Source organism: Mugil cephalus, chromosome 19 (assembly GCF_022458985.1).
Source record: "Mugil cephalus isolate CIBA_MC_2020 chromosome 19, CIBA_Mcephalus_1.1, whole genome shotgun sequence".
In the NCBI taxonomy this organism is placed as follows: Eukaryota; Metazoa; Chordata; class Actinopteri; order Mugiliformes; family Mugilidae; genus Mugil; species Mugil cephalus.
Window position 1 is genome coordinate 22,252,603 of NC_061788.1, and position 18,568 is coordinate 22,271,170.

General features: G+C 38.9%; 2 protein-coding genes across 2 annotated transcripts in view; one reads left to right on the plus strand and one right to left on the minus strand.

The window, feature by feature from the left end:
• LOC124996672 (ras-specific guanine nucleotide-releasing factor RalGPS1-like) overlaps positions 1–18,568 on the minus strand; it is a 61,638-nt gene that overhangs the window by 29,998 nt on the left and 13,072 nt on the right. Inside the window, exons 5-8 of the mRNA XM_047569923.1 lie at positions 17,300–17,383; positions 16,598–16,687; positions 15,700–15,792; positions 14,684–14,810 (exon numbers count right to left, since the gene is read on the minus strand). Of these exons, the coding sequence (XP_047425879.1) occupies positions 14,684–14,810; positions 15,700–15,792; positions 16,598–16,687; positions 17,300–17,383 (394 nt within the window). The remainder of the gene's footprint in view (positions 1–14,683; positions 14,811–15,699; positions 15,793–16,597; positions 16,688–17,299; positions 17,384–18,568) is intronic.
• Positions 916–13,071, plus strand: LOC124996673 (angiopoietin-related protein 2-like). Its single transcript, XM_047569924.1, has 5 exons — positions 916–1,271; positions 6,910–7,836; positions 8,839–9,032; positions 10,826–11,096; positions 11,716–13,071. The coding sequence occupies exons 2-5, from the start codon at positions 6,945–6,947 to the stop codon at positions 11,913–11,915; spliced, it is 1,557 nt and encodes a 518-aa protein (XP_047425880.1). The 5' UTR covers positions 916–1,271; positions 6,910–6,944; the 3' UTR covers positions 11,916–13,071.

Consider the following 18,568-nt stretch of genomic DNA (forward strand, 5'->3'; position numbering starts at 1 on the left):
AAAAACACAAGTGAGCCTCTCCTCCCTTAGACTTTCACCAAATGTCTGTAAAGATATCTATCTTCCATACCCAGCTGACCTCTCGAAGACAAAAAGGGAGTTTTTTTGTGTATTTTTTATCAAAGGATAAAATCCTATTATACGCAATAAGATTGTGAACAACCCATGAAATGAAAAACAAATACTGTACAATGAGTCACAGAGTAGTTGTTGAAAGTGCTTGTTGTGTGTTATGTAACCAGCAATTACTATGACAACATCACAAACTCTATCCAACCCCTTCTTGTTTTGGGCAAATTGTCTTGAATTGACTGCCTTGTTTCATAGCAAAGTGAGAGTAATCTTAAAGGCAACGAGAACTTCAACAAACAGAAGCAAAGTAAGAGGGCAGAGGAGGGCAGCATAGAAACATTGTCTGCAATCACGTGCACCATATATTACCATTAATGATGTAATTTTACATCCATTTTATGTAGTTATATAAACTCTGCCCACATTATCCTACACTGAACTTCACTTCACATTCCTACAGTACAATTCAAAAGGTAAGCTGCTACTGAAGCAAACGACAGACCAACAGCAAAAAACGTGAGAGACTTCTCCCATAGATTCCCTCAGTATGTGCAATTCAATATCCACACTCCAGCCCTGTGACCTTACTACAACACGTGCAGCTGCTCAGCCCTACCATCCTGACCCACAGATGAAGTCCCAGCCTCCCCCACAGATGGGAGTCCTGGGCAAGCAAGAGGAGAGCAAGGGGAAAAGGGAGGAAAGGACAGATTTGGGGGAGTTGCAGGGGACAAGAGTTTAGGTGGGGAAGGGGGACTTGGAGACTTTGTCTCTTGCCCCCATGATTTCTGTGCTGTGACGGGGAGGAGAGAGGGGTGTGGCCCTGAGCTCAATCACTACAAGCAACACAAGTACCTCACTTGTATTGGAAGGAAGAAAGGTTTAGTCTCTGGGAAGAAGAGAAACTATTTCTGCATGAGGAAAAGGTATGAGTTTTAGGATTTATCATTCGATAAAGGTGGAGAAGTGCCCTGCTTCCCAAAAAAGACTGGATTGATTGTTGCTGCTGCTAGATTGGACACTGCAGAGCCATCATCACGACCAGAACTTTTATTTGAGTTTCAACAAATAACTGATTCTGACTAATATGAAGAAATTCCACAAAAGTGCAGGGGAAATGTGGACTGACTGTAACTGGTGAAGAGCTGGAGTGAAACCTTCCACAGAGACACAGGATATAAGGGCAGAGACAAGTTGAGGTAAGTCAGGCAATTTCTGAACATTTTTCATGCAATTCTAAATATACTAAATCCTGACTGTGCCGTTTGCCCACACAACTGTCTTTTATACACAGTCTTCCTTTTTTTTCTTTTCACCTTATACACCTTCCTTAAAAGTTAGGTTAATGTACACTTAAGAAAGGACGGCTGCTCAACACGTTTGAAAATAGCGTATAGATGTTCCAGCTTTATGCTGGAGTGGAACATGCTCAGCATCTATGGATATATGGTCTCATTATCAAAACAAATAACAATAACACGAAACAAATAATAAGAAGTCATCTGAATAATAGTCTGCAGGATTATTCTTGGATGACAGCACCTCTATGGCTGAAGATGAATTTAAGATTACAGCTGGGGAGGAACTACATTTGTGACATTCATGAATCATATAATATACTGCATCAGATCTAGAGCATCATGATCAGAAGGCCATTAAGAACTTACTGAAACTGTTTAATATAACCAGTTAGAGAAATCTTAATCTTAAGGCATACCAACAGATCAAACTCACATTCCTTTGAAACACAAAATTCCTAAATGATTTGCCAATACTATTTCAAGTTAATTCAAAGCTGCAGGGATAGTACAATCGGAATGCACCCTGCCATGTTGATTTCCTAACATAAAAACAAACCTCACTCTGGTCCACTCGTGGAGTTGTATGTATCTTTAAACAGTCCTGAGCATGCTATATGACTTCAGATTAAAATGTAAAATACACAAAGCCTAAACCAACCTTCAGTAACTCCTTAGCCAAGAGGTAAAACGTTGAGGAAGCTATTAATGAGAGACTAATTAAAGGAAAGCAGTCCTGCAACATTCCATTGAGCTACATACAGTTGTGCATTACTTAATACTCATATCAAATCTACTGAATGTAGATATCCCAGTGTGTCTTTCCTGTCAACCCCCAGTAGGTTTTAAGACCTCCAAAGGTCTGTCATTCCTTTATGTCCAGACGCAGACGTGTGTTTGTAGCGCAGACAAGTCGAGGCCACCAGCAACTGGTGCTGCTGTTTTCGCATGTGTGTGGGTGAGAATGAATGAATGCCAGGAACAGACACAGTGACAAAGATAGAACGAGGGGCAAGGGAGATGAGGAGAAATAAAGCATGTGTGACAAACTGATTTATCACTTTGGGTGCAGCTAAATAGTTCTGCTGTCACCCACAGAGGACTGCGATTGTTTTCTGTATGTGTCTGCTGACACCTTCTATGGGTTTGGCTGACAGATGGTGATCTGTAGCTGATGCTTTGGCCTGGGTAGATTTTACGGTGTGTGTGGCACATTTCCCAGTCACCAGACATCTTGCCTATACTCTGACACACTGTAGCTAGGGGCAGATTTACTATTTGTTCAGATAAGGATGTGCCCCAACATTAAAATTTAGGAACAAAGCATTGATGAACATCTTTGTGCCATAGTATTTGGTCTATGTGTGTTTATAAGAGAAGTTTACACAGCTTGTTTTGTTGCCAAGATGTCTAGCTGTGTAAAGACCCGGAACACAAATGCACAGTTCTGCCAGGAGTAATGGTAAACACGTGTGCTCAGACATACGGTGATGCTGGTTTCAAAGAGATCACTTTCATGTTTTCTGAAATACATGCTTAAACAGAGAGACATCATGAAGTGAAAAAGTTTAAAAGTGATTGTCTGTCTGGACCACAGTGTCTTCCAGTTCAGTTCCTCTGGGGCTGAATGGATTACCTCATTTTATGTTCAGCCGAGACCAGGAAATTAACAATTCATCTTCATCAGAGCACAGTGACAGATAAAATACTGCCGTGTACTCAGTTTCTTTTCATAACTGCATCTAATAAAAACAAAAAATATTATATGCAGTAGGGACAAGGCAAATATTTTCCCTGCAACTTAAATAAATAAAACTACTGCATGTTTAGAGACATCCCTTGCTCATTTACTGTCAGAAGACCCCAATTTTATGTGAATACAGCTCATACCACATATGTTACCACAAGTCAAATTAGAGACTGTGTTCCCCATTCAGAAGCTGAACACACACAGTAATATTTCATAATATTCTAATTGATATATACAATGCAAAAACAACTTTTCGTGTTCTTAACCACAAAATTTCTCTACCGAAAGAGATGAGTAAAAATAAAAGAAACACCAGTGAACAAAATAAGAAAAAAAAAATGGATATAAACCATAAAGCAGGAATTTTTCTCTAAGGCTTTGAAAATCAATGCAATCCTGATTTATTTATTAAATTCAGTATCCGACTCTTTGGGCTTATCAGTATAAACTCCTACACACACATATATTTGTAAAAACATGGACAGTACATTGCCACCGAAAAACAGAGTAAGATTGTTAAGCTGCATAAATGATCAGGAAGGCAACGCTTCTCCACAGCTGGTCAATAAAACATTACGACCACAAGCATTTACAACACTACAGCTCAACACAGGACTCGTAAACAGATGTATCAGAACACAGAGAGCACTGGGTAGATTCTATATATTTTAAAACTTGTACAATAATATTTTATTAGTAAAATATTCTTCACAACTTTAGGTCACACAAATATGAATTTGCTAAATGGCAGAAAGAATTCTGCCAAATCAAACCAACTCAAGAGAGATCTTTAGACACGTGCAGCATGTAATGCATGGTAAAACATCTGTATCTACTGCATTTAATTAAGACTGGTTGAATCCTACATGCATAAACCAACCAAAAACTGTAAACAGTGTTAGCAGTCCTGACCACTCTGGCTCGTAGCGAAGATAATAAGAATAGCAAGCGTCTGGCTTTGGGAGCACTGCAGCATCACAGTGTACCCACTGTCTTGGGTTGCACTACAACTACAGTACTAGTGTCAGAATGGGACAACTCTACAAACGTTTTAGGCAGGAGTGGGGGGAAAACGCTGTACACTAAGAATATTTTCAAAAAGGGCTAATTGTTTTTTCAGCAATTAAAAAATTACAGTGAATGAACAGAAGAGAAATCTAAATTAATATTTGGTGTAACCACCCTTTGCCTTCAAGACAGCATCAGTTTTTCTAGGTACTTGCACACAGTTTTTGAAGGAACTTGGCTGGTAGGTTGTTCCATACATCTTGGAAAACTAACCACAGATCTTCTGTGGATGTAGGCCTCCTCAAATCCTTCTGTCTCTTCACGTAATCCCAGACACACTCGATGACGTTGAGATCAGGGCTCTGTGGGGGCCAATCATACACCTCCTTGACGGATAAGTATCTACCTGTATTTCTCAGGATTGAGGACATCATTAATCCTGACCAAATCCACAACTTAATTTGCAGAAATGCAGCCCCAAGCCTGCAAGGAACCTCCACCATGCTTCACTGTTGCCTGCAGACACTCATTATTATAGCACTCACCAGCCCTTTGGTGAACAAACTGCCTCCTATTACAGACAAATATTTAAAATTTTCACTCCTGAGACCAGAGCACCTGCTGCCATTTTTCTGCACCCCAGCTCCTATGCTCTCGTGCAAAGTTAAGTTTTTGTTTGGCCTTGTTTCCATGTCAGAGGGATGGATTTTTGGTTGCAACTCTTCCATGAAGTCCACTTCTGGCCTGACTTCTCTGGAGAATTGGTGGGTGTACCTATTTATATTTTTGAAAGCATTCTAAATTTACAGCATTTTTTCCATAGCTGTCTAAAACGTTTGCACAGTAGTGTACATGCAAAAGTACTGGGGTGGTTTCATGCAAAAGTGAAACCGCCCCACCTGTGTAAGTCTGCTCAAGATCAGTATACTCGCTGGTGGTCACTACGTCTCTTGGCTTGACTTACAGCCTTTTTCTTCAGTTGTCTGTATAATGATGGCTTGAAAAGCATTTTTGACAAAAAATTGTAGCCAGACCGTGGACCAAGAGCTAGAGCGATGACGCATGTGAAAACACATGAACTCACTTAGGTCCTGTTATGCAAGTAATTTCTTTGACTTACAACTTGACTTACATCTTTCAACATGAGGAAAACCTCAGCTAGACATTTACAGAGTCTGCAGTATTATGGGAAAATGGACAACGTCCACTAACAGCGTCTGAACTGCCCTGGCTGAGACGGGGCTTGGCAGAACATGATATGATGTTGTAACTATCATGTCCAAAAAAACCCCAACATGATAACATTGAGATTGTCAGGGGAGGTTCCCTTTTATTTTTTGTGTTTTTGAACATTCCAAGGCTGTGATAGCATTTTGTATCCAAAATCCCAGAAAACATCATGATAACACATTGTGCCATTATGTAAGGTTTGAGCCAAGAGTGAAAATAGGGAAAACATTTGCTAAAAAAGCCTACTTGTTCATATTTTAATAAGAATATTTTCACAGTATAGGACTAAGATACGGTACCTTTTACTTCGTGGATATCTATTGTTCATTTGACATCTCTGATATATTGTTCATTTCTAACAATGATTATTAATAAAAACAGAGACTTATCAAATAAGGCAGTTATCAAGTAAAATGCAAATTAGAAATAAGTTGAAAAAAGCATGACCCACACTAAATCACAGTTGTTGAAGTTAAAAAAGACTTGACTAAGGTCAGAAAAAGATTGAATTAAGACTAGGCACCAGTGGCTAGAGAAGAGGGCTAAGACAGCAGGATCAGTTTGAACCCAGGACGGACCAGAAGGGTATGTAAGGATGAAGTCAACACGCAGTCTATCACCTTTTCCATGGCTGAAGTACAGAACCCCTTGAGTGTGCTCACTACTTTGTGTGTGTGAAATGGATGGATAAAATGCAGAGGTCAGATTTTAAATTGTACAGCATAAGGGCAATAAATACTTTTTCTCAACTGTATTTTTGTTTGTTGGCTTTAAACAGGTAATCTGAAACGTTTCAGTCCTAGTTGATTACACTGAGGGTAAAGGAATATGCAGTTTAATACTCCACTACAGGACAGCATTGCAAACTGATGTAGTCCAAAATAAAAACACAGATAATAGTTTTTTTCCTGTCATTTTGGGAGATACTGTGATGTGACTTTATGCTGAACACTGCATGAGTCTGTGAACAGTAGGGCATGAGGAAAGCAGTTGGCTACACCTACTAACTGGTTAACAATAAATAATACACTCATTACAGCATTTGGCTGGCAACAAGCATACGACATCCATTATAATAACGCAAATGTATAAATTTATCAATGGGCACAGGCTCAGTCACCATAGTGGTACATCATTTTATAGAAAATTAGGCATGTATTTAATTTAAAATATTCAATGTTGCCACTTAAATCGTCAGTTCAGATTCAATATAAATGTGATGCACTTGTGCTAATGGACATTTGCTTGCTTTGCTCTGCTTTACTGAGAACATACCAAACCATGATTTAAATACTGGACTTCGTGCATCATTACACCCCTTATCTAGCTGCATTATTGCTCTTTTAAAAATTCACTACGAGATACAGATTAATATTTAGGAAACTGGGTTACTTGCACAGCCCTAAAAATTCTCTGTAATCTGTTCATAGTACTATGAGCTACTATGCTATGAGTGCTGGGAGAGCAGAGAGCTGGTGAATGAAAAGGCCATTCAGTAATTACACAAAAATACACAATAGTAGATTAACACCTCCTCCCTTTCTGTTGCAGAAATCTCCTTGGTTGGGCTCCAACAGGACTCTGCTATGTTTCTCTCTGTAGTGGTTTTACTGGGTCTCCTCTCTGGACCAGAGTCAACACTCCAGGGGGACACTCAAGAAATTGATAACAGTGATGACATCCTGGAGAGAGAGTTTATCTACACGCCTAAACGGCAAAAACGTGCTGTTGTCGACTACAGCACCCCCCAAACAGACAAATGTTCTTACACCTTTATTGTCCCACAGCAGAAAAACAATGGGGCCATCTGCGTCAATTCTAAGGAGCCCGATGCCTTGCTGGAGAACCGGGTGAATAAACAGGAGCTGGAGCTGCTCAACAGTGAGTTGCAGAAGCAGCGACGGCAGATCGAGGCATTGCAGCAGCTGGTAGAGGTTGACGGAGGTGTGATCAATGAAGTCAAGCTACTGCGCAAAGAGAGTCGCAACATGAACTCCCGAGTAACACAGCTCTACATGCAGCTGCTACATGAGATTATCCGCAAACGAGACAATGCTCTAGAGGCCTCACAGCTGGAGACCCGTGTGCTCAACCACACAAATGAGATGAGGAGGCTAGTTTCACGCTTCCATGACCTGGAACATAAGTACCAACATCTGTCAGCCCTTGCAAGCAACCAGAGCGCTCTCCTGGTGCAGCTGGAGGAACGCTGTAAGCAAGGACGGTACTCATACAGTCATACGGTGCAGGAGCGCAGCCGTCCTGTCCGGCCACAGCCTCCTGTAATGCCCAAGCCTCCTCTACAAATGCCTGCACTTTCTCCTGGAGGTTACAGACCCTTTCATCCACCACCCCACCCTCGCCACACCAACAACCCCATGACAAATGAGATACAGAATGACCAGAATGCCAAAGCATTACCGCCACCACCACCCACAATACCAAGTTCAACCTACAGCTTCACAAATGAGCCCTCTGGTAAGTAGATAACCACACTGGGATTTTGGTATATTCTGCTGAGGTGTATTATCGACAAGCCACTTATTGTCTAGTACTGACTGCGAACAGGCAGACAGATGAAGACAGACATCTTTTTCATGATTGCAAGTAAGAAAGAAAGCAGTGATTCAAACAAGAAATCTCAAATACTGAATGTTTCTTGAAATAACCAAGCCTGATGCATTACTCTCAATACCAAATTTATATCCATAGCTTGTGATTGATATAAGATACACAATGAAAGGTAAAACTAACCCTCTAGCTTAAAAAGATAAAGCATAAAACATATACATTCATTTGCATCACATTAGAGACTATTTTAATAAAGCTTATATCAGCAGGTAAAAGAGAAGCAGTTTGAATGAGTTTAGTGTATGTTAATACACATACAGATGATATAAGAAAATACATTTTTTGGACTTTAGAACTATCATTTACATGTGACCATGTCCCTATAGTACGTTGTGATAGACTTATTTATTTTTAAATGGATGTGCAGGGTTTGGATTACACAGTCTACTGTGTCACATATAAATAGGCTTTTACATCCCTATAGCAATGTAGAAATGCTGCAAATAGCTTTCTATCATTATGGCAATTAAAATTTGTAACAACAAAACATGATGGCATGACGAGATTTAAGTACAGGCATTTAAGTGTGTTCTCTCAGTGTTTCCATGAGATGTTGTCCATGGTTGAAATGCTACACAGTTTTGCTCACACTAATATGCGGCAGTGGAAAGCTTTCGTCATATTTGGCACTGATAACACATGGTCAGCAGTGACTTCAGTTTTCCAGGAGCCCAGTGTCCATGTGTTTTTATATCCCATATTCCATAAATGTTTCCGTGTCTCTTAGTTGCACAGATTGTTAGTATTATAACAATTATGAAGATAGCATGTCTGTGAAATGAATGCCAGCCACGAAAGCCTCTGCACAACATACAATATGTTTTTTTGTTGCACCATACTCTTATGCAGGGCCGTTTCAAGACTGTCTGGAGGCTCTTGACAGTGGATACACAACTAGTGGAATGTACCTCTTAAAACCACACAACAGGAACCGTCTCATGCAAGTTTGGTGTGACCAGAGACACGACCCTGGTGGCTGGACTGTCATTCAGAGACGTCAGGATGGCTCTGTTAACTTTTTTAGGAACTGGGACACATACAAGGTACTAATGAGGTTGGATTTAAATGGCTCTATGTGAGGTCTAGATGGTTCTGAAATGCTGAGGTGTAAAAATGCTGTACTTAATACATTAGAAGCACCCTTCTTCATCTAATGATTAGATAAAGAAGGGTGCTATAAGCTTTACAGGCCCAGTCATCATTCTTTAAAAGGTGATGCAATGGTACAACTACTCTACCAGTTATGCAGCTGTACTTCTAAACAGTAGTCATTTGGGCTAAAACATCACGCTGGTTACAAGCTGACATGCTGATGTTAAGCAGGCATAATGGTTACCACATTTGTCCAAAATAATTACAACTCATCCAGAGGGGAACACAAATAAATGTGGTAGCAATCCATCAAATAGGTACTGAGACATTTCACTCAACCAAGAGTTTTAATCTTACAGTACAAAGGAGCAAATGTCAGGGAAACAACAAGACATTAAGACACATCATCTGAGAACCATGAACGTACACCGATCAGCCATTTCATTAAAACTACTGACAGGAGAAGTGAATAACATGTCGTGACACACCGTGTTGTGACAATTCAATGTCCTGCTGAGAAACTTTTGGACCTGTCATTTGCGGGGATGTTACTTAGACATGCAGCACCAACCTAGGGACCCAATCAGGCACCATCAACAGCAGCTATCAACAGCAGGATGCAGCCTGACACAGACACATACAGATAGAGTTTAGGAAAAATTCAAAAACAAGGGAAACCCTCAGAAGGCCCATGTCCATTCTCTGATGTGTCAAAACGGCTCAAGGGCGACCTACACAATATTAGAAAAGTGATCATAATGTTATACGTGAACTGTGTATGTACAAAAGCAAATGCCAAGTCATTGATTAGATGACTGTTTTCGTTCCATCATCATAAGCAAGATTGGTCTCGGATTAAGTTTGACTTAATTTAGTGGATCACTTTTAGAACATTAAAGTGGAGTATATTCAAATACTTTAGTTCAGATTGACTCTGAGATTCAGAGTTAGTTCTAGCTGTAATTTGCTTGTGTATATGTACCAAATGCTCAAAAGACAGTTATGTGTATTTGTAGAGACAACTGCAGCTAAAGTTAAGCTCCTCATGAAAAAAAATATAATAGAGGCTTTCCACACAGCTGAAATCCTTTAGCAAAATAGACTGGCCAACCCACGCATTGTGTAATATATGAGTAATCATAAGAAAAACTGAACTAAATCCATTCTATGAGATCACAACAACAAAGATGAACTCAGTTTCCTTGAACTAAACATGCTCACAGTGCTGCTGCCAGTGCAGTGAACCAAAGACGTCATGAGCATTCTGTGTTTTCCTGTTACTGTTGGTGGGACCAGCATTACATAAGTGCAAGTTCAGGAGGGTTAAACTATAGCAATCAAAGATTAATATCCTGTGGCCTAAAGTGAGAATGTGCCAATCTAGATTCTCATCTCAGTATGTCAGAGAAAAGCACAACAGAGTACGTCTAAGCAGGTCATTCGTCAAAAACCCTCAGTGAGTCAAGGCAATTCTAGCCAATTACACGCTCATGTTTGGCAAGGACGTGGACTTCCTCCCGAATGAATCCATGTGTCGTGAATTAAAGCCAGAGACTGGCGGAGGAGATCTTTAACAAGTCATGCAATAATGGATTTTGGTTCACCAAAAAAACATAATCTAAATCAATGGACCACATAAAACTGCAAGAGGAAACATATGCTTTAAAGTATATGAGGGCCCTTGGTAATAGTATTCTGTTGCGAATAGGTCAATTTAATCTTTCATTTATTTTTCATTTCACAGCAAGGGTTTGGAAACATTGATGGTGAATACTGGTTGGGGCTTGAGAACATCTACTGGCTGACCAACCAAGGCACCTACAAGCTGCTAGTCACCTTGGAAGACTGGTCTGGACGGAAGACCTTTGCAGAGTATGCAAGCTTCCGTGTAGAGCCTGAGACAGATTCCTACAGGCTACGGGTGGGCCAATACCACGGCAACGCTGGAGACTCCCTTACTTGGCACAATGGCAAGCAGTTTACCACACTGGACAGAGACCATGATGTCTACACAGGTGAGTGAATGCAATGCAAAACACTGTAATTGTGCTGGTAATTATTGGCAGGTTTTGCTTTTAATCCTCCCTCCCATCAAATGTGGGTGACTGATTAATAACTGCATATATTCAGGGTTGTGTTGTGTACTCACAGTTACAACCTCTTCCTGTGACAGAATGGTGAAAACTCATGAATGACAACTGAAGCTGGGCATCGTCATTTTCCAAAATGTAATCTATTTATAAAAGGTTGAGCTCACAATGTTGTCCACAGTCCACAATACTAAAAGAATGAACGATACACGGATTAAGAAGGTTATGTGGGAGTGAGTGCATTGAAAGAGAGCAATTACGAAGGTGCCTGCCTCCGTTTCCACTATCCTGAACTCCAGAACTCAATATTGAGGGCCAAGTTAACATGTGTCTATATCCACCAACGCATGCTAAGCAAAAACTTGCTGCTTAGTACAACAACTTAGTTTCATGTATTTCTTTACCAGAAAGAACATTCTGCAAGCTTTAAGGCTCCAGACCTAAGGAACGCATTCATAAATACTTGTTATACAACAATTAGTAAGTAATAAGAATGAAAGGAGCAGGAGCTTAATAATTAACGATCAAATCCATCTGTTTCCAGGTAACTGTGCCCACTACCAGAAAGGGGGGTGGTGGTATAATGCTTGTGCCCATTCCAACTTGAACGGTGTGTGGTACCGTGGAGGGCATTACCGCAGCCGCTATCAGGATGGGGTCTACTGGGCTGAATTCAGAGGAGGAGCTTACTCTCTGAAGAAAGTAACCATGATGATACGACCCAGCTCAAACACCTTCCATTAACGCTTTAGTGGACTTCAATAGGATTCCAGTGTTATACCACAAGAAGGCCTCCTTAATTAGAACTTCAACCTTTTTGTTGGTTGTTTTACATTTGTAATATAGATAAAGAGCTTCAACAATAGCCATGCAGATAGGTATGTTTTTTGTTTCAGATTATATTTCTCCAACAATTACAGGTTTTACTTATTTTGTTGATACAACAGTATATTGTTTTCTGTTCAGATTAACACCTACAATTATTCCCATTGTATATGAATCTAAAAGAGTAACAAGGGAATGTACTGTATATCCAGAGATCAAAACTGACTACTGGTAATAAACTGGTATGGATTATTATTGGTATTTTGAATACATATAATGTATTTTATGTATAAATATTATATATTGAGAATAATTCTGCAGGAGAGAAATCTGGTAATTTATTTTGATACAATTTGTCTAATTTGCCTGACTAATTTCCTGTCACACATCCATTAGCTTCACACACTTTAACCTAAAGAAGAAGCCTATCCCAGCTGGCATTGGGCAAAAGGCAGGGGAACCTGGACAGGTCTCCAGTCCATCACAGGCAAACACAGAGAAACAAACAACTGAATACAATATGCATGGTTACTCAAATGATTTGCACATGTGGAGTGAAGACAACACTATTTATCTGCTTCCAGTCTTTGTATAAAGATAACCATGTCTTGAAACTACCAGAGTAGTAAAGCATTCTTTAGAGTTATCAGATCCTAGGTACCAAGACTGCCACACCTTTTTAATAGGCATTTCTTTAATTAGATCATTATTTTAATGTAGAGAGAAAATACAAAAAAATCAATATATGTATATATATATATATATATATATATATATATATATATATATATATATATATATAATAATATAGATATATAGACATATGTTATACAGTATATATAAAAGCACAACAAGATTTCCATTGCAGGTATCCGGTTAAAAAGAGCTACAGGCCATCTAAACAAAAACAAAACAGTGAGCACATTTCAGCTTTTCCTTCTATGCACCAAAGGTTTCCTGGTTTGTTGAAAAGACCAGTCACTGTATGAGTGTGCAGACACAGAATGTAGCGGGTACCCTGTGTATTTACATGCTGCTTTATTACTGACCTTACAATAAAGTATTTACAATCCTGTGTTTGTTTTCAGTGATCTCATATGACAACAATCAACCCTCTGTCCACTAACAGGAAGGAAGTTCCTTATAGTGTTTGCATTGTTGCTCATCTGACCCTGCCGTAACACCCTATCATCAGCAGCAACAGTTAAACTGGAACTACAAAAGAGACATGACATCTTGTTTTGGTCACGTCTAAATCATGAAGAGACACGTGTCGTTCCGTTCTACTATTGCTGAAGTATCAGGCCTTGACACAAACTTGAACTTTTAGTTCAAAACTGAGTTTTACAAGCTGTACATTTCTTGGTGACCTGGTTAATGTCAGGCTCTTTTTAAACCAGGCCACTTTCATTTCAACTAAGTAATCTGACTAACCTTACTTTCATTTCAATGTTGGGATATGTCACTGTTCAAGTGTGTTTGACTAACAGTGCTCACATGGTTGGACATCCCCAAGAAAGTGATGACAGCTGGCAAACTGTCATGACTCCAGGGAGCTATTTCCCACTGCTAGGGCTGCTGATATTTGGAGACAGCAGAATAAACTAATCTCGACTAAAAGGTTCGGAAAATGTTAACAAAATGTTCACAATATTGTCTTCCAACTAAATCTGTGACATGTTTACTTGTACAGATTGGATTGTTACAACATGTCAGTTGGAGCTATCGGTGTAGTGTCAGCCTTTTCTTTATATGATTTTACAGTTGTGGAACTTCATGGCCTATGAGATAGTGAGTAATGATATCTAACATGGTGGAGCCTACTGGAGTCTGATTGATGTGCTGATGTCCAGGTTCAGCCTGAAGGAAGAACTGGAGATGTTTTTTGTTTTTTTAGATGTAGAACTAGACTGAAAACAAGATGCTAACACTATTGTGATCCACCATGGATTTTTCCATGTGATTTTTGGAAACACAGCATTAGCACTGAAACTGCCAACCTTAAACCTTTTAAAATTCTACTGGAAAAACTGTGAATCTCATTTGAAACAAAGGAGATTTTCTTACTGCATTTTTATTTTGTTAGGAGAACTCAGTTCCAATTTCTTTTTAATGACAAAATGGACTTTAGGTTATGAGTGACAGACAAACTCACTATTCCTGAAAGCACCTTGGTTCTCTGAAAATCAAAGTAATGGATTATAAGGACTTTACAATTTAATCTGTGTCTGATCTCATCATACACTGTATGTGTCCCAGTCTCCTTTCTGTTTTACAACAGTTTAAGGATTACAGTTTACATACGATTGCACATTATTATGCTCCTTGGTTGGCCTGTCTGCTTAGTTGTTTAACATATATTAATATTTAACATATATATAACATTTTTAACAGCAACAAAAAGGACACAAACATTAAAAACTTTTGAAATCCCCCAAATATTAAAATGAATGTAACTTTTCTGTTGTCCATATCCTGCCTAGAGTTATTGAAAACTTATGTTTCAAAACATATATCCATTTGTATCAGATTCTCCATCCCCAGAAAGGATGCATAAATAAAAGCCTTTTTATGACTGATTTGAGTGTATGCAAAGCAGACACCATTCCTTACCAAAGGAATCCACCATCACACTTGAAGCCAGCAGTCTTGAAAAAAAAATCTCAAGGAACAAATGGTTTACTTACCAAGGTAAGGAATACAGGGCACCATCTTCAGGGAGCGGATGTACTCTCTCATGCGGGTGTAATTCTCTTCCTTGGATGTCAGATAGTTTAGCTTCTCAAACGTGGCCTTGTCTTTCCGACTTATCAACTACAACAACAGACAGAAAACAATTGAAAACTGAAGGATTACTCATAACCGGATGTACTCGTCTTTACTTTGCACTAAAGCAATATACTGTATGTCAGAAGTTCTTTCCTCTTTACATCTAATGAAGAAAGCTGCAGTCAGGTAATTAGGCCCTGTTCAGTGATAGTGGATTACAGGAGGCTTGCAGGCGATCATCCGCGATTTAGACACATTTACAAATGTTTTTTGTTGCCTGCCCAGGATATGACAAAAAAGGTTTGCTCAGGATCAAAGTGAGTGCTTTGGGAGTTATGTTGAGTGGCAGTGGTTTACATCATATGACGATGTAAAAGACACAGAGACACAGCGTTGCAAATCCATTTGGATCTGTTAAGTCAACAGTTCAATAGTATGTGTACAACACATTTTTAAAAAAAAACATTCATACAGTCTTGCAGATGTCTTTTTCCTTTCTGTGCTGCATTCTCACGTTGCCAGTTGGAGTTTTGTATAATATTAATTTCCCCACCTGTTGTCCACTTGTGTTTTTTTAATGTGCATTGACTTTAAACATAGATTAGGAACATTTTTATTTTTAATGGATCGAATGGCAGAAAAATCTCCTGACAAAAGCCAAAGCTATTGGCAATTCTTGGGTCTTTATCTTCTTCTCAAGATTTCTCTATGTCCATGTATAACTTAGACGAAGCAATGGTTAAAAGAACATGTTGAATTATATGCTGAAGTACTTTATATATAGTACTATACGTAATTTGAAAGCTGAACGTCAGCAGTAATACTGGAACTGCACATTTTATAGTTGTTTGCTAGTAATTGCCAATGGTCACATTGTAGTGTGAAATCGATGCATTGTTTCCACCTGAAGCAGTGCATGAAGCTTGTGTCTTACCGCCCAGGTTTTGCTGAGTCTGAAGATGGGAGCACTCTGCAAAGCAGACACCACTGACACCAGAGAATGGAGGTTGTTCAGTTCCAATAGTTTCTGAGAAGAAGCACAGATATTTTATGAACACAATATTATTTTGATAAAATGCACATTCAGTCTGTAAGTAATGTGAATTATGAACTCTACATTATTCTTGGTAACAACCTAGAAAATATAAAAAGGAACGATAGGAAATGTGCGTCCATGACTTAGTGATTAAAATGTCAACATATTTTGAAAGATCACCAAATTCCATTTATCTCTACTTATTTACCCTCCATTATTACAGTTACCCTCCATTATTTAATGTAAGCACAACATTTGGGAACATGGTTCCCTGATTTTACACCGTTAAACTAAGAGCTTAGGCCATTTTAGGATGGCAAGGGAAGATGCGATGGGTGGTTTTCAGCATTTAGTTTAAACAATGAACAAAGATACATAAAATGAGTTTGAAAGTACTTTTTTCTTTGTTGGGTTTGACATAAAGATGAAACAGCAACAGAAATCTATAGTTAGTTTCTTCCATCATCATGTCTGCTTCTGCCTTCCCTAGTTACAGAGTATAGTATTATGTGCGTATGTAACTATAAAGAAGTGTTGAAAGTACTATATAAGTAATGCGCTAATATATACCCAAAAGGGCAATTCTGAAATGACAGTGAATGTTTGTTAAAATGAACTATTGGTCAATAAACAGTGGGTATCTTATTTAGAAGGAGGTATTGTGGCAATTACATTATGATTGATCCCCAATGGGAAACCTTATAACAATGAAGTCTTATCTTATCAAATACTTGTATATTACTATTAAGGTGTAGGCATTTAAGCCATAGGCACTCATTATGTAATCCAAACTTACCTTTGCTATTTTGACAAAGTGGCTCAGGATTTCTGCTCGAATTTTCAGCGTCTGAGCAGTTAATATTTCTCTCACCAGCCAAAAGCTCACCTGAAACATCAAGATACAAATATAAATGAAAAACTGCACACAATCAACTAATTCACTAATTTAGCCTGGCTTTTTAATAAAAGTATGGACTTTAAGGCATATTTAAATTGACAAAGTTGCAGAGGCTGAGTAACTTGCACTAGTTGAAACTATCATCTACATGAGTCAAATCAATCCAAGGAACCCTCATTTAATATCTAGACTTTATAAAATGTGTCCATAAGCCAAGTTTGAAACTGCAATAAACTGTAAGAAATAATTTACAAATGTGTTATTTTATAGGGCAACCCAGAATGCTCTAAACACAACTTCAAAGTTCATCTGTGAACTTCATCAGTGAGTGTGAGAAGCAGACTTCTGGTAAGAGTTTGACTTGGTGATCCACTTAGAATTCCATTAAGATGGGATGAATTAGTATTAAAGTGTTTAAGCAACCCTAAATAATAAAGGGTACATAAACCTTATGTAATATTTATTACTTACTTAACTTATTTTGGCTTAATGAAAATCATTAACGGGTAACTGACTGAAAAAAAACATCCAGCATCCATGTAAAGTGTAACCATCTGAGAAGAAGAGGTTATAAAAGAATGAAATATTTGACAGACGTACCTGGTTGAATCTGCGTGTGAATGCAACCACATTGGGGGCTAAACTGTGTTTCTCCTTCCCATTCCATCCACAGCTAGCCAGCTCCTGCCAATCCAAAAATCACATTAACCACCAGATTTCAGAAATCTGTAAGAAGAACCAATACTACCAGCAGCAAGGTGGCTAACTTTAAGGAGTGTGTCTTAAGGGAGTTTAACACAAGGCAAAAAAACAGCAAAGCGTTAATCATATTTGATACAGTGCTGATGGACTGACATATTCACAACTAAAATAAAAAACAATCCGGTTAGAATTCCTCTACATACTGTATATCACACCTTCTAATCCATGAAATTAAAATCTGGGGTTCCAGATTAGGTTTTAGTGACTTGAACCTCTTTAGGGAATTACAGGTGGAACCTGATTTATTTAAACCTCAGTGACTGAGGGTCTGATAGTCTCCGGGTCTCTGGAGTAATGTGGTGTAGTCTGAGGATCCTATTCCTATATGCCCTCTATTGTCCACCGTCAGGGAAAAAATCTAAAGGCAGAATCGATTTCAGATCACTGTCATTTAGTTCAGTATTGACCAAACCAGGATATGTATTGTACAGGAGAACCTCACAATTTCACCAGTGCATCAGTGGATCATGCACAAACTTGACCTGCATGAGAGGTCTGTCGGGAAAAAGTTTTTGCTGTCCAGGAAGGACAAAGAGGAGAACTACAGTTTTCCAGTGAACATACCATAATATATCAAACAGTGACCAGCTTTTTTTAAAGGACACAAACTCTTAATTTTCTAAATGGGCTTCAATTGCCAAACATTTGCAACAACAGTCAGAAAAGACAAAGCAAAGTGGATCTAGAACAGGGGTCTCCAGCCTAAGGCCCCCAGGCCAGACGCAGCCCGCCAAACCAATTGGAGTGCCCCACTTAATGATGGAAGGCAATCCCACTAAACTTCCACAATTTAGCTTTTTTTTTTTTTTTCCAAAAAGCAACTAGTGACTGAAAACCAGCAACTTTGTCTGTTGGTCTTGGAGACTTTTGGTGACTTGAATGAGAAAGCATGTATCCATCTTCTTACTCTTCTCAATGAGCTGCAGGTGTACTGCTCCTCCCCCACCCACAGGCAGTCCCTCCCTCCCAGGTGTCAACCTCTGGGTCTGAGTGATGAAGCCAATGCACAAGTGTAAAAAGTTGCTGTTCATTGAGTGTCCACCTGAGGCTTGAGTGAGTTTAATCTGCAACCCTACTGTGTCAGTGTTCAAAGAATTTAACAACTGT

Bases quoted from the DNA above. Each gene is read 5' to 3' on its own strand.
- LOC124996673 (XM_047569924.1), top strand. From the start codon at position 6,945: ATGTTTCTCTCTGTAGTGGTTTTACTGGGTCTCCTCTCTGGACCAGAG. The intron at 9,033-10,825 runs GTACTAATGAGG...TTCATTTCACAG, and splicing joins GGAACTGGGACACATACAAG to CAAGGGTTTGGAAACATTGA. The intron at 11,097-11,715 runs GTGAGTGAATGC...ATCTGTTTCCAG, and splicing joins AGACCATGATGTCTACACAG to GTAACTGTGCCCACTACCAG.